We start from the raw sequence: 12,225 nt of genomic DNA on the forward strand, positions 1-12,225 counted from the left end.
AAAATACTGCCCTAATTTATTTGTATGCAGTGTCTCCTTCTGCTGGGAGGATGGCTCTAGATATTTACCAGTTGTCCCTCAACATATGTGTACCTACAACAGTCCTGTGAAAAGTCCACTCAGTGAGTTCTGGTGCTTTTGCTCAGTGTCTCTTTCTCCTTTTCAGCATGTGGCATGAACGTCCACCACAGATGCCAGACAAAGGTGGCGAACCTTTGTGGCATAAACCAGAAGCTAATGGCTGAAGCACTGGCGATGATTGAGAGCACTCAACAGGTAGGAAAGGGATTTAGGTTGAGTTCCTGCGATTTCAACTCAGCAAGGACCAGTCCAGTCCTTTGGCCCTTAGAGCTGTGGGACAACATGGGGTCTGTCCCTGAGCCCCTGTCTTCCCCTTGACTTTCATCCACATATGCCTTTTTATTTAATACATTTGAATTGCATAGTTCTTGAGAAGATCTTAAATCCTTTGTGGGATAAGCAGGAGCAGAAACAAATTCATTAAGATTATTGAGGATTTATTACCAGCTTTATACTTATATCCTTGCTAGAATCATCCCTAAAATGAGCACAGAACATGGAGTCCAGGGAAACTTCTGCCTTGCCGTTTACTCATGTGCACTAGCATGTTGAATTTACCTATCCAAGAACAAAACCTCTTTTAAGACTTGGTGTTGTCTATGAAAGCTATTTTTCCATCCATTGACCTTCCATTCTTATTTGTGACTGAATGATGTAGATAGCATAGGAATACTGTTTTTCTGAAAATAAATAAATTGAAAAAATTTAAAAAAAAAAAACAGCCACCCCCCCACCCCCCACCAACCCCGGCAATAGATTCCTCCAGGGTATGGAATCCTAAAGGAGTGGCTAAAGGAAAGAAGAATGTTGGTTTTCTAATGCATTTAGGAATGCTAAATGGATCTCATTCCCAAAAGCAACAGGCTGAGCTGTCCCGGCTGTAGTGGATGGGCAGGTCAGTGGTCCGACTCTTTGTTTCCACTCCAGGCTCGCTGCTTAAGAGATACTGAACACATCTTCAGAGAAGGTCCAATTGAAATTGGTCTCCCGTGCTCCATAAAAGGTGAAGCTAGGCTGCCATGTGTACCAGCACCTGGGAAAAAAGGTAGCTATCCTGACCCTCAGTGGAATCATTGTCAGTGATTAAGCTTGGTCAACCCTAACCTGAGTCCTCTGCATTTAAGTTCTCCATTTACCTGGTCTGATAGATAAGAGGCTCCTACTTCTTGGAAGTGAAACCAAAATGTGCCCCATTAGGAAAGTGGGTGGGAAGTGGGGGCAGGGAAAAAATGGGATAGGTCTCTTTCCGTAGAATTTTAGAATGGTACTTCCTGTCACTGTAAAAGGTTTTGCAAAAATAAATCTACCATAAATCTCAGTGGAGGGAATGTCCCAGGAGACCATCTTATTCTGCACCTTTGAGACTTTTTTTTGGAAATTTAAGAATAGAAATGGGGAAGAACAGCGGGACCTCAACATTTATCACTATGGAAGTTTACCCAGCCTACTTTCTGAAAGTAATTCATGAGAGGATATGGCTACATGAACCTGGAACTGAATAATTTCAGCATACTTTAGAAAGTACAGGTTTCCCCCCCCCCCAACTATTCTAAAGTATAATAATTCTGTGAAACCTTTTTTTTAACTGAAGTATAATTAATATACAGCATTGCTTAGTTTCAGGTGTACAACATATTGATTCAACAACTCTGTGTATTACTCATTGCTAATCTGTCACCATACAGTGTTACAATGTTACTGACTATATTCCCTATGCTGTACTTTTCATCTCTGCTACTTATTTTGTAACTGGAATTCTATACCTCTTAATCCCCTTATTTCACCTGCTTCCCCACCCACCTCTCCTTTGGCAACTACCAGTTCTCTATATTTAAGTATGTTTTGTTTTGTTTCTTAGATTCCACATATAAGTGAAATCATATGATATTTGTCTTTCTCTGACTTATTTCATTCCATAATACCCTCCATATCCATTGTTGTCATAATGGCAAGTGCTCATTCCTTTTATGGCTGAGAAATATTCCATTTTATTTATTTATATTTATACCATATCTTCTTTATGGATTCATCTATTGATGGGCACTTAGTTTCCTCCCAGCCTATTGTAAATAAGGCTGCAATAAACCTAGGAATGCATATATCTTTTTGAGTTAGTGTTTTCATTTTCTTTAAATACCCAGTAGTAGAATTTCCAGATCATATGATGGTTCTATTTTTAATCTTTTGAGGAACCTCCATATTGTTTTCCACAGTGGCTACACCTGTTTTCATTTCCACCACCAATGTATGCGGGTTCCTTTTCCTCTACATCCTTGCCATTGTGGTCTTGATTTGCATTTCCCTGGTTGATGATATTCAGCATCTTTTCATGTGTCTCTTGGTCATCAGTGTGTCTTCTTTAGAAAAGTGTCTGTTCATGTCCTCTGCCCATTTTTAATACTTGGGGTTTTTTTTTGTTTTTGTTTTTGTTTTTGTTTTGGTCGTGAGTTATAGAAGTTCTTTATATATTTGGGATATTAACCCCTTATCAGATATATCTTTTGCAAACATCTTCTTCCATTCACTGGGTAGCCTTTTTGTTTTGTTTATGGTTTCCTTTGCTGTGCAGAAGCTTTTTTATTTTGGTGTAGTCCCAATACTTTATTTTTGCTTTTGTTTCCCTTGCCCAGGAGACAGATCCATAAACATGTGGCTAAGACTGATGTCCAAGAGATTACTGCCTGTGTCTTCTTTTAGGAGTTTATGGTTTTAGGTCTGACACTTAGGTTTCAATCCATTGTGAGTTTATTTTTGTGCATGGTATAAGAAAGGAGTTTTGTTCTTTTGCGTGTAGCTGTTCAGTTTTCCCAGCACCATTTGTCGAAAGGACTATTTTTTAAAAAAGAAAGAAAAAACTATTTTTCCCCCATGGTATATTCTGGCCTCCTATGTCATAAATTAATTGACCATATAGGTAAGTTTTTTATTTCTGGACCCTCTATTCTGTTTCATTGATCTATATGTCTGTTTTTGTGTGAGTACCAAACTGTTTTGATTATTACAGCTTTGTAATGTATCTTGAAATCTGGGATTGTGATACCTCCAGCTTTGTTCTTCGTCCTCAAGATTGACTTGGCTATTCAAGGTCTTTTGTGAATCCATACAAATTTTAATATTATTTGTCCTAGTTCTGTGAAAAATGCTGTTGGTATATTGATAGGGATTACACTGCATCTGTAGATTGCTTTGGGTAGTGTGGACAATTTAACAGTGTTAATTCTTCCAAGCCATGAGTGCAGAATATCTTTCCATTTGTTCAGTCATCTTCAATTTCTTCCATCAGTGTTTTATAGTTTTTAGAGTACAGGTTTCACCTCCTTGGTTAAATTTATTCCTAAGTATTTTATTCTTTTTGATGCAATTGTAAATGGGATTGTTTTCTTCATTTCTTTTTCTATTACTCCGTTATTAGTGTATAGAAAAGCAACAGATTTCTGTATATTAATTTTGCCTTTTCTTGACTTTCTTTTCATTAGTTACAATAGTGTTTTGATGCAGTCTTTACAGTTTTCTAAAATAGTATATCATTTGCAGATAGTGACAGTTTTACCTCTTCCTTATCAATTTGGATGGTATTCATTCCTTTTTCTTTTCTAATGGCGACAGCTAGGACTTCCAGTACTGTGTGGAATTAAAGTGGCTTGAGTGTACATCCTTATTTGTCCTGATCTCAGAGAAGAAGATTTTAGTTCTTCACCATTGAGTATGATGTTAGCTGTGGGTATGTCATGTGTGGTCTTTATTACATTGAGGTGTTCCCTTTAAACTCACTTTGTTGAGAGTTTTTATCATGAATGAATGTTGTTTTTTATTTTGTCAAATGCTTTTTCTGCATCTGTTGAGATGACCACGAGGTTTTTATCCTTCCTCTTGTTAATGTGGTATGTCCCATTGATTGATTTGTAAATACTTAGCTATTCTTGCGTCCTTGGAATAAAAGCTATTTGATTGTGGTGAATGTTTTTTCTAATGTGTTGCTGAATTCAGTTTGCTGATATTTTTTGAAGATTTTTGCATCTAAGTTAATCAGAGCTATTGGCCCATGGTTTTCTTTTTTTGGTATCATATTCGCCTGGTTTGGGTATCAGGGTAATCTTGGCTCATTGAATGAATTTGGAAGTTTTCTTCCTTGTATATTTTTTAATAGTTTGAGAAGAATAGGTATTAAAACCTCTTTAAATGTTTGGTAGAATTTCCCCTGGAAAGCCATCTGGTCCTGGAGTTTTGCTGGGAATTTTTGACTACTGATTCAATTTGATTACTAGTAATCAGTCTGTTTGGATTTTGTATATCCTCAAGATTCAGTCTTGGAATACATTTCTAGGAATTTATCCATTTCTTCTAGGTTGTCCAGTTTGATGGCACTCCATTTTTCATAATTTTTTTAAATAATCATTTGTATATCTGTGGTGAAAGTTGTTATTCTTCTTCATTTGATTTTGAGTCTTCTTTTTCCTTGATGATTGTGACTAAAGGTTTATCAATTTTGTTTACCTTTTCAAAGAACCCTCTCTTGGTTTCATTGATTTTTTTATTATTTTTTAAGTCTCTACTTAATTTATTTCTTCTCTAATCTTTATATTTCCTTCCTTCTACTATCTTTGGGCTTTGTTTTTGTTTTTCTAGCTCCGTTAGGTGTAAGGTTACGTTATTTATTTGGGATTTTTCTTATTTCCTGAGATAGGCCTGTATTGCTATAAAGTTCCCTCTTAGAACTGCTTTTGCTATGGCCCCAAAATTTAGATCATTGTCTTTTTGTTTTTATTTGTCTCCATGAATTTCTGAGTTCCTCTTTGAGTTGCTGACCCATTTGTTGTTTAGGAGTATGTCCTTCAGCTCTATGTGTTCATGTTTTTTCCAGATTATTTTCTTTTAATTGATTTCCAGTTTCATACCACTGTGTTCAAATGGAGGCTTAATCTGACTTCAGTATCCTTAAATTTATTGACGTGTGTGTGTGTGTGTGTGTGAACTAACATGTGATGTATTCTGAAGCCATTGTGGTTGGAATGGAGGCTTGATCTGACTGCAGTATCCTTAAATTTATTGACTTTTTTTGTGTGAGTGAACTAATGTGATATATTCTGGAGAATGTCCCATATGTATTTGAGAAGAATGGGTATTCTACTGTTTTGGGTGGAAGTGTTCTGTATATATCTTGTTACATCCATCTGCTCTAATATATTGTTCAAAGCCACTGTTTCCTTATTGACCTTTTATCCATTGATAGAAGTGGTATATTAAATTTCCCTACTATTATTGTATTACTATCAATTTCTCCCTTTACATGTTAATATTTGCTTTATTCAATTTGGTACTACAATGTTGGGTGCATAAATATTCATAATTTTATGTCCTCTTGTTGGATTGATTCCTTTATCATTATGTAGTGCCCTTCTTTGTCTTGATGCAGCCTTTGTCTTAAAGTCTGTTTTGTCTGATATAAGTATTGCTACCCCAGCCGTTTTTTTTTTTTCCTTCTTTTTGCATGGCATATGTTTTCCCAGACTTCATTTTCAGTCTGTATGTGTCTCTAGGTCTGAAGTGAGTCTCTTGTAGGCAGCATATAGATGGATCTTTTTTTTTTTTAACCATTTAGGCATGCTATGACCTTTTTATTGGAGCATTAGTACATTTACCTTTAAGGTAATTATTGACAGGTGTACTTATAGCCATTTTGTTAATTGTTTTCTAGCTGTTTTTATACTTTTTCTCTATTTTTTTCTTTCCTCCATTATTCTTTCATTGTGATTTGATGCCTTTCTTTAGTATTACACTTGGATTCTTTTCTCTTTACTTTTTGTATATCTATTATAGGCTTTTGATTTGCTTACCATTGAGTTCATATATAACATCTTATGTGTGCAGCAGTCTATATTATGGTCACTTAAGTTCAAACACATTCTAAAAGCACTGAATTCTTACTCCTCCCCTTTATGTATAGGATGTATAGGATGTCATACCTTATACCTTTTTATTTTGTGAATACCTTGACTCATTTTTGTAGATATAATTGATTTTACTACTTTTTTGTTCTAACCACCATACTGGCTTCATAAATAATAAATCTACTACCTTTACTATATATTGGCTTTTACTAGTGAAATTTTTTCCTTTCATAATTTTCTTCTCACTGAAGAACTCCCCCTTAACATTTCTTATAAAGCTGGTTTAGCAGTAATGAACTCCTTTAATTTTAGTTTGTCTGGAAAACTCTCTATCTCTCCTTCTATTCTGAATGATAGCCTTACTGGATAGACTATTCTTGGTTGCAGGCTTTCTTCTTTCAACACTTTGAATATATCATGCCACGCCCTCTGGCCTGCAAAATTTCTGCTGAAAAATCAGTTGATAGCCTTATAGGGTTTCCCTTGTTTGTAACTGTTCTCTTTTCTCTTGATGTTTTTAAGATTTCTCTCTTTATCATGACTTTTTGCCATTTTAATCATTATGGGTCTTATTGTGGACCTCCTTGGGTTCATCTTGTTTGGGGCTCTCTTTGCTTCCTGGGCTAAAAAGCTTATTTTCTCCCCAGAATAGGATAGTTTTCAGCTATTATTTCTTCAAATATATTTTCTGTCCCCCTTTTTCTTTCTCCTCCTTCTGGAATCCCTACAATGCAGTGTTATAATTCTTAATGGTGTTGCCAAGTTCCCTAAATTATTTTTTATTTTTTATTTTTGCTATTCAGCTTGCTTGCTTTCCATTACTCCCCTTTTCAGATTGCTCATCCCTTTCAGATAGCACTCTCTGACCTACTCTTGATTCCCTCTAGTGTATTTTTATTTCAGTTATTATATTATAAAGCACTGACTGGTTCTTATTTTATATTTTCTGTCTCCTTGATGAAGATCTCACTGAGACATCCACTGTTTTCTCAAGTCTGGTTGTATCTTTATGACTACTACTTTGAATTCTTTATCAAGAAAACTGCTTGGGGCACCTGGGTGGCTCAGTGGGTTAAAGCCTCTGCCTTCGGCTGAGATCATGATCCTGGGGTCCTGGGATCGAGCCCCGCATCAGGGCAGGGAGCCTGCTTCCCTCCCTCTCTCTGCCTGCCTCTATAAATAAATAAAATCTTTAAAGAAAAAAACAGAAAGAAAGAAAACTGCTTATCTCCTTTTCATTTTAGCTCTTTCACTGTGATTTTGTCCTTTTCTTTCATTTGAGATCTCTCTCTGTCTCATTTTGTCTGTGTTTGTTTCTGCATATTAGGCATTCAACTACATCTCCTGGTCTTGAAAGTAATGGCCTTGATGAAAAGAGGTCCTATGGTGTCATGAAGTGCAATTCCCCGGGTCATAAGAATTAGGAGCTCCAGAGGTGTCCCTGGCTGGACTGTGTGTACCCTACTGGGGAGGCTGAGCCATAATTGCCTTCAGCTGAGCAGGCTGCACTGACCTACTTTGCCTGCTACGGGTGCACGGGGCATGCTTTCTTCCCCAAACGACTGAGAGGCCTGTCTAATGCCACTGTGGGGTTGTTGGTGGGTGGAGTCAACGATCACCCTATCTAGGGTTAACCTTTCTTCCACAGCTGCAGGTTCCCTGAGGGGCATTGATTCCTCCGCGCGCAACTAGGTGAGACTGAATGTCGGAACGAGGGGCGCACTAGTGTGTGAAGTTATCTCCTCTATGCAGATGGGGGTGTTACTTAGGAGTGGTACTGGTCCCTACTGGGTTTTCCTGTGGAGTTGGTGGGGCAAGAGCTGCTTTAGGGAGATGCCTGCTGAAGTGGGCAGGTTGAATGGGGCAGGTCCACAGGTGATTGCTGGGGCAGGTCATGTGGTATTGTCAAGGTAGATGGATCTCTCAATCATCTGGCTCTCTAGGCTTGGGAAGGGAAAGAGATTTCTTTTGGTGCCTGCCAATACCTTTGTTACCAGAGAAATCCCCTGAAGATCTCTGACTCTCCTGCACACATTCTAAGATTAATCCATAGATCTTGATGTATCCCCCAGGCATTTTTTTAACTGCTGCTTCTGTGCTGTCTTGAGCCAAGTTATTATGATGGTTCTTTAAGTTATGTATGATAGGGATTCAGTTTCGTGTCACCCTCCTGCCCTCCCCAGAGTTAAGGCTGCTGATTTTTAAAGCTCCTAGTTTCAAGGCCTATAGGTTTTCCAAGCTAAATGTTATTGACATTTGTCTTCTCAGTATAGGCCTCCATGCCAGGGGTGCCTTCTGTGACATCTGATCCTCTGGCTTCTCTGTGCTTGTGGTGTCCTTCCCATTTGTGGTTAGTCTCACATGGGTTTGGTTCCCAACTGTATCTGTACTCCTTCCATCTTTCTAAATGTGGCCGCCTGACTATAGTCAACTATGGAGGGTCTGTCCTGCCAGTCTTCAGGTCGTTTTCAGTGTTAGTTGCATAGATGTAGCTGTTACCTTGTTGTGCTCTGGGGACGAGGTAAGCTCAAGATCCTCCTTCTCTACCATCTTTCCCATGATACCCCCATGAAATTTTTTGTAAGCAAGAATGGCATAAAGCAAAGGAACAATTACTATTACTTTATATGGAACAATTTTTGAGTATTCCCAGACCCAAAAAAATCACCTTAGGCTTTTCTAATAGCTTAGAACACATATTGCTGACTGAGGCACAGCATATGTGACATCAAGCACAGATGCTCACACAGTTCAAAACTCTGGATGCTGGGGCTGCTGGGCTGCTGAGTGTGGTTCCTGGGGAAGGGACTGGGTGGGACCACTCTTGATGTTCAGGTGTGCTGACTCTTGCCAGCTTGCTGCAAGACCAATGCAGGGTATTATTTGTACTTTTCTTTTTTCTGGAAAAGAGAAAATCCTCTCCAGATTTTTTTTTTCAGCTAGCAAAAACAGGTAATAATGTAGATCTCTCATGAAAGCAAAGTGGCAAACGTGAATTTTCAAAAACCTGGGGGATGCCTGTATTTATTTCCCTTGGGTTTAGGGAGAAGATGAAAGGTAAATCTGGAGATTGAAAATAAAAGAAATGTCATTATTCCATCCAGAAAAAAGAAAATTTATGTGATGTGATAGAGAGGCTGTTGCAAAATGGCCATCAGGTATCACAATATAAAAATGTATCATGCAAAAAAAAAAAAAAAGTATCATGCAGACAATACCAAAAACTAATGATGTACTGTGTGGTGACTAATATAACATAATATATATATAATAAATATATATAAATATAAATATATCAAGTCAACATGTTGTATACCTTAAATTAACATAATATGGTGTGTCAAATATATTTCAATAAAAAAGAAGAAATGTTGTAAAGGGTTGGGAGAAAGATTCCAAAAAAGTTTTCTGTACTTCATCTGGCATTGGGTGAGGAATAAATCGGCTGACTTGAATACAATGAGGGATGATGCAGTTCAGATCTCCGTCAGTCTGCTCTCCATTTCCTCATCCCTCACTTGCAACATCACATGTTGCCACTGTGCCTGTGAGCCATGCAAGTAGCTGAGAAGCCTTTTTTCCTCAAATTTGGTTAAAATCTCTATTTGCCCGTGATTTGACATGATTTAAAGTGCTCCTTTGTTTTGCATATTTGAGCTTTTGCTAATTAGAATATGTTTCTTAACATGAAATTTCTCCCAGTTGATTGAGTAGATAAGAGATAAAGAGTCCATGCCCCAAATGTCAGGCTCACCAGGACTGCCTCCCCCACCCCATTTTTGTGGATGGAGACTGAGAGAGGGAAGTGGAAGAGAGAGTGTTCTCAGAATAACTAGAATGATCCTCCATTGTTTCTTGTTTACTTTTAACTGCTAGCTTGCTATTTTCAGAGCCTCAGGGAATCTCTTGGGAATCTCCGTTGGATGAGATGGAGAAAATGTGCCATCGTCCAGAACCTGAACCGAACATAGAAAGACCATCTGTACATATGAAACTAAAAATCGAGGATTTTATCTTGCACAAAATGTTGGGGAAAGGAAGTTTTGGCAAGGTATGATACTATAGAATTCTACAGACCAACTTAGAGAAATTGAAAAGCAAAGCTCCTAAACTCGTGGGACCAGAAATGGTCATGGGGGTGGAGAGGACATTCCTGTGCATTTTTTTTGCCAGGGTAGAGAGGGGTCTGAGTAAAAAGGAAACCCAGGAATTCTAGGAAGTAGTGGCCTCTGCTTCCTGGGAATCATTGTTGCCAAGCCATTTTGTTTCAAAGATGTACATCCCACACAATTATGAGTTTGATATATTTGGACATCAAGGAAATGAAAAGCTGCCTCAGCCAGTTTCTATTTCTTACAGGGTTTTTTTGGTTTTTGTTTCTTTTTGGCTCTTTTCTCAAACTTGGAGTGTTGTTTTACTTTGAATGCAATTTTTTTTTCTCTATCAAATGTCCTGTCTTGTATTAGTTTGCTAGGACAAATATAACAAAGTATCACAGACTGAGGGATTCAAACAACAGAAATTTATTTTCTTATCATTCTGGAGGTTGGAAGTCTAAGACCTACGTGTTGATAGAGTCGTTTCTTCTCTCTTTGGCTTGTATATGGCCATCTTCTCCCTGTGTCTTCACATCATTCCTCTGTGTATCTGTGTCCTAATCTCCTCTTCTTATAAGGACACTAATCATGCTGGATGAAAGCCCACCCTAATGAACTTATTTTAACTTGATTACCTCTGTAAAGACCCTGACTCCAAATACAGTCACATTGTGAGGAACGGGGGTTTAGGACTTCAGCATGTAAATATTTCAGAGGGGACACAATTCAGTTCATAACAAAGCCATAGCTTGAGAGTCATGAGAAAAGTTTCGTGGGGAAAGTCCCTCCTCTAAATCCTTCCTGCCACACACTCGAGTTATGGGCTGTCTCTGTCAGTCACAGAGGACAAAAGGAAAAGGAGGAAGATGACACAATTTACGATCAACTATCAGTGATGGAAAAAAAAAACTTCAAGCTAGTGAATGTAAAGAGGGATGAGCCTTGAGATTATTCTAGATATTAAGGCAATCTATTATATTAATGACACTCTCAGTTTTATTCTTGGATGAAACTCCTAGGAAAATTTTAGCCAGAGACTACTTCTATGAATTTGTACATACTCCACACCTGCTCACCAGACTTTGGCTGGGAAACTCACCCAGTTTATTTAATAATAAACTAGAACGCAACTAAGCATCACCACAGCTGAATCACATTATCCTCCAACTGGGTTTGGATTTAAACACCACTGCATTGCTTTTGGCAAAATCTGTTCTGCCCTGCAAACTAGCTGATCTCCATTAATTCTTTTAGTTCATTTCCACAATAATATGAAACACAGCAGGCTCATTTGGTGTTAATCTGTGTAATAGGCAATTTTATAGCTAGTCTTCATTATAATTTAGCATCAATTAATGTGCAATTATAACCTGTTACCAAAAATTGAAAGCCCATTATAGAGATGGAAATTGCCTTTTCAGCTTCTTAGTTTATGACTGGTTTGGGGATGTTTTATTGAAAGAAACAATTACCAAAAGAGCACTTTTAATTGTTAACGAAATGTTTATGTTTCTTTGTTCCCATGTGGGTTTCTATATTTGAACAAGGTTAATAAGAAAGACATTAGGTTAAACCTACAAGCCTTCATAAAATATCCCAAGGGACAACTGAGAGACTCAGATATCCCCCGTTCTATGTCCAAAGCAATATGCCCTTTGCCATCAGGACCCTGAATCCCTACAGACTGAGAAGACTGAAACGTGGGACCCAAAGAAAGGAGGGCAAAGCACCAAAGCAAAATGGGACAGTCATATTTCCCTTTCTTACAACCCTGAGAATACTCTAAAACTTGCTTTCCTTCTTTCTTTTGGCTCTAGATAGGAAGTATGGCTTCTCAGCAAAATGGTAGCCTCTGTATATTCTTATTCTCAATTTACTTTGAGGTCCAGAAAAAAAAATAGCATTTTTTTCTAGGAATATGCACATTACCCATTTGCCTACAATATTATCTAAGTTCTATGTCCTCTATCAAGCCAGCTACCCCAAAGCTATGTATCTGCACCATATTATTTTAAATATAGACACATACATTTTCAGTACTGGTTTGGTGTCATTGACTTTGACATTCCCTAAAAGTCAAAAAACAAATGACAAGTATTCTTAATAACTGTCATGTCAAGAGCATTTTATAGTTTCCAAATCACTTTCCCATGTGGTAG

The 12,225-nt window shown here is 37.7% G+C and overlaps 1 protein-coding gene across 10 annotated transcripts in view; it reads left to right on the top strand.

The window, feature by feature from the left end:
* The window catches only part of PRKCQ (protein kinase C theta), a 168,555-nt gene that overhangs the window by 75,735 nt on the left and 80,595 nt on the right, over positions 1-12,225 (top strand). For all 10 annotated transcript variants that reach the window (XM_044226551.1, XM_044226549.1, XM_044226546.1 and 7 more), the window contains 3 exons: positions 167-276; positions 1,009-1,126; positions 9,860-10,020. In XM_044226551.1, the coding sequence (XP_044082486.1) occupies positions 167-276; positions 1,009-1,126; positions 9,860-10,020 (389 nt within the window). The remainder of the gene's footprint in view (positions 1-166; positions 277-1,008; positions 1,127-9,859; positions 10,021-12,225) is intronic.

This window comes from Neovison vison, chromosome 12, assembly GCF_020171115.1.
Source record: "Neovison vison isolate M4711 chromosome 12, ASM_NN_V1, whole genome shotgun sequence".
NCBI lineage: Eukaryota > Metazoa > Chordata > Mammalia > Carnivora > Mustelidae > Neogale > Neogale vison.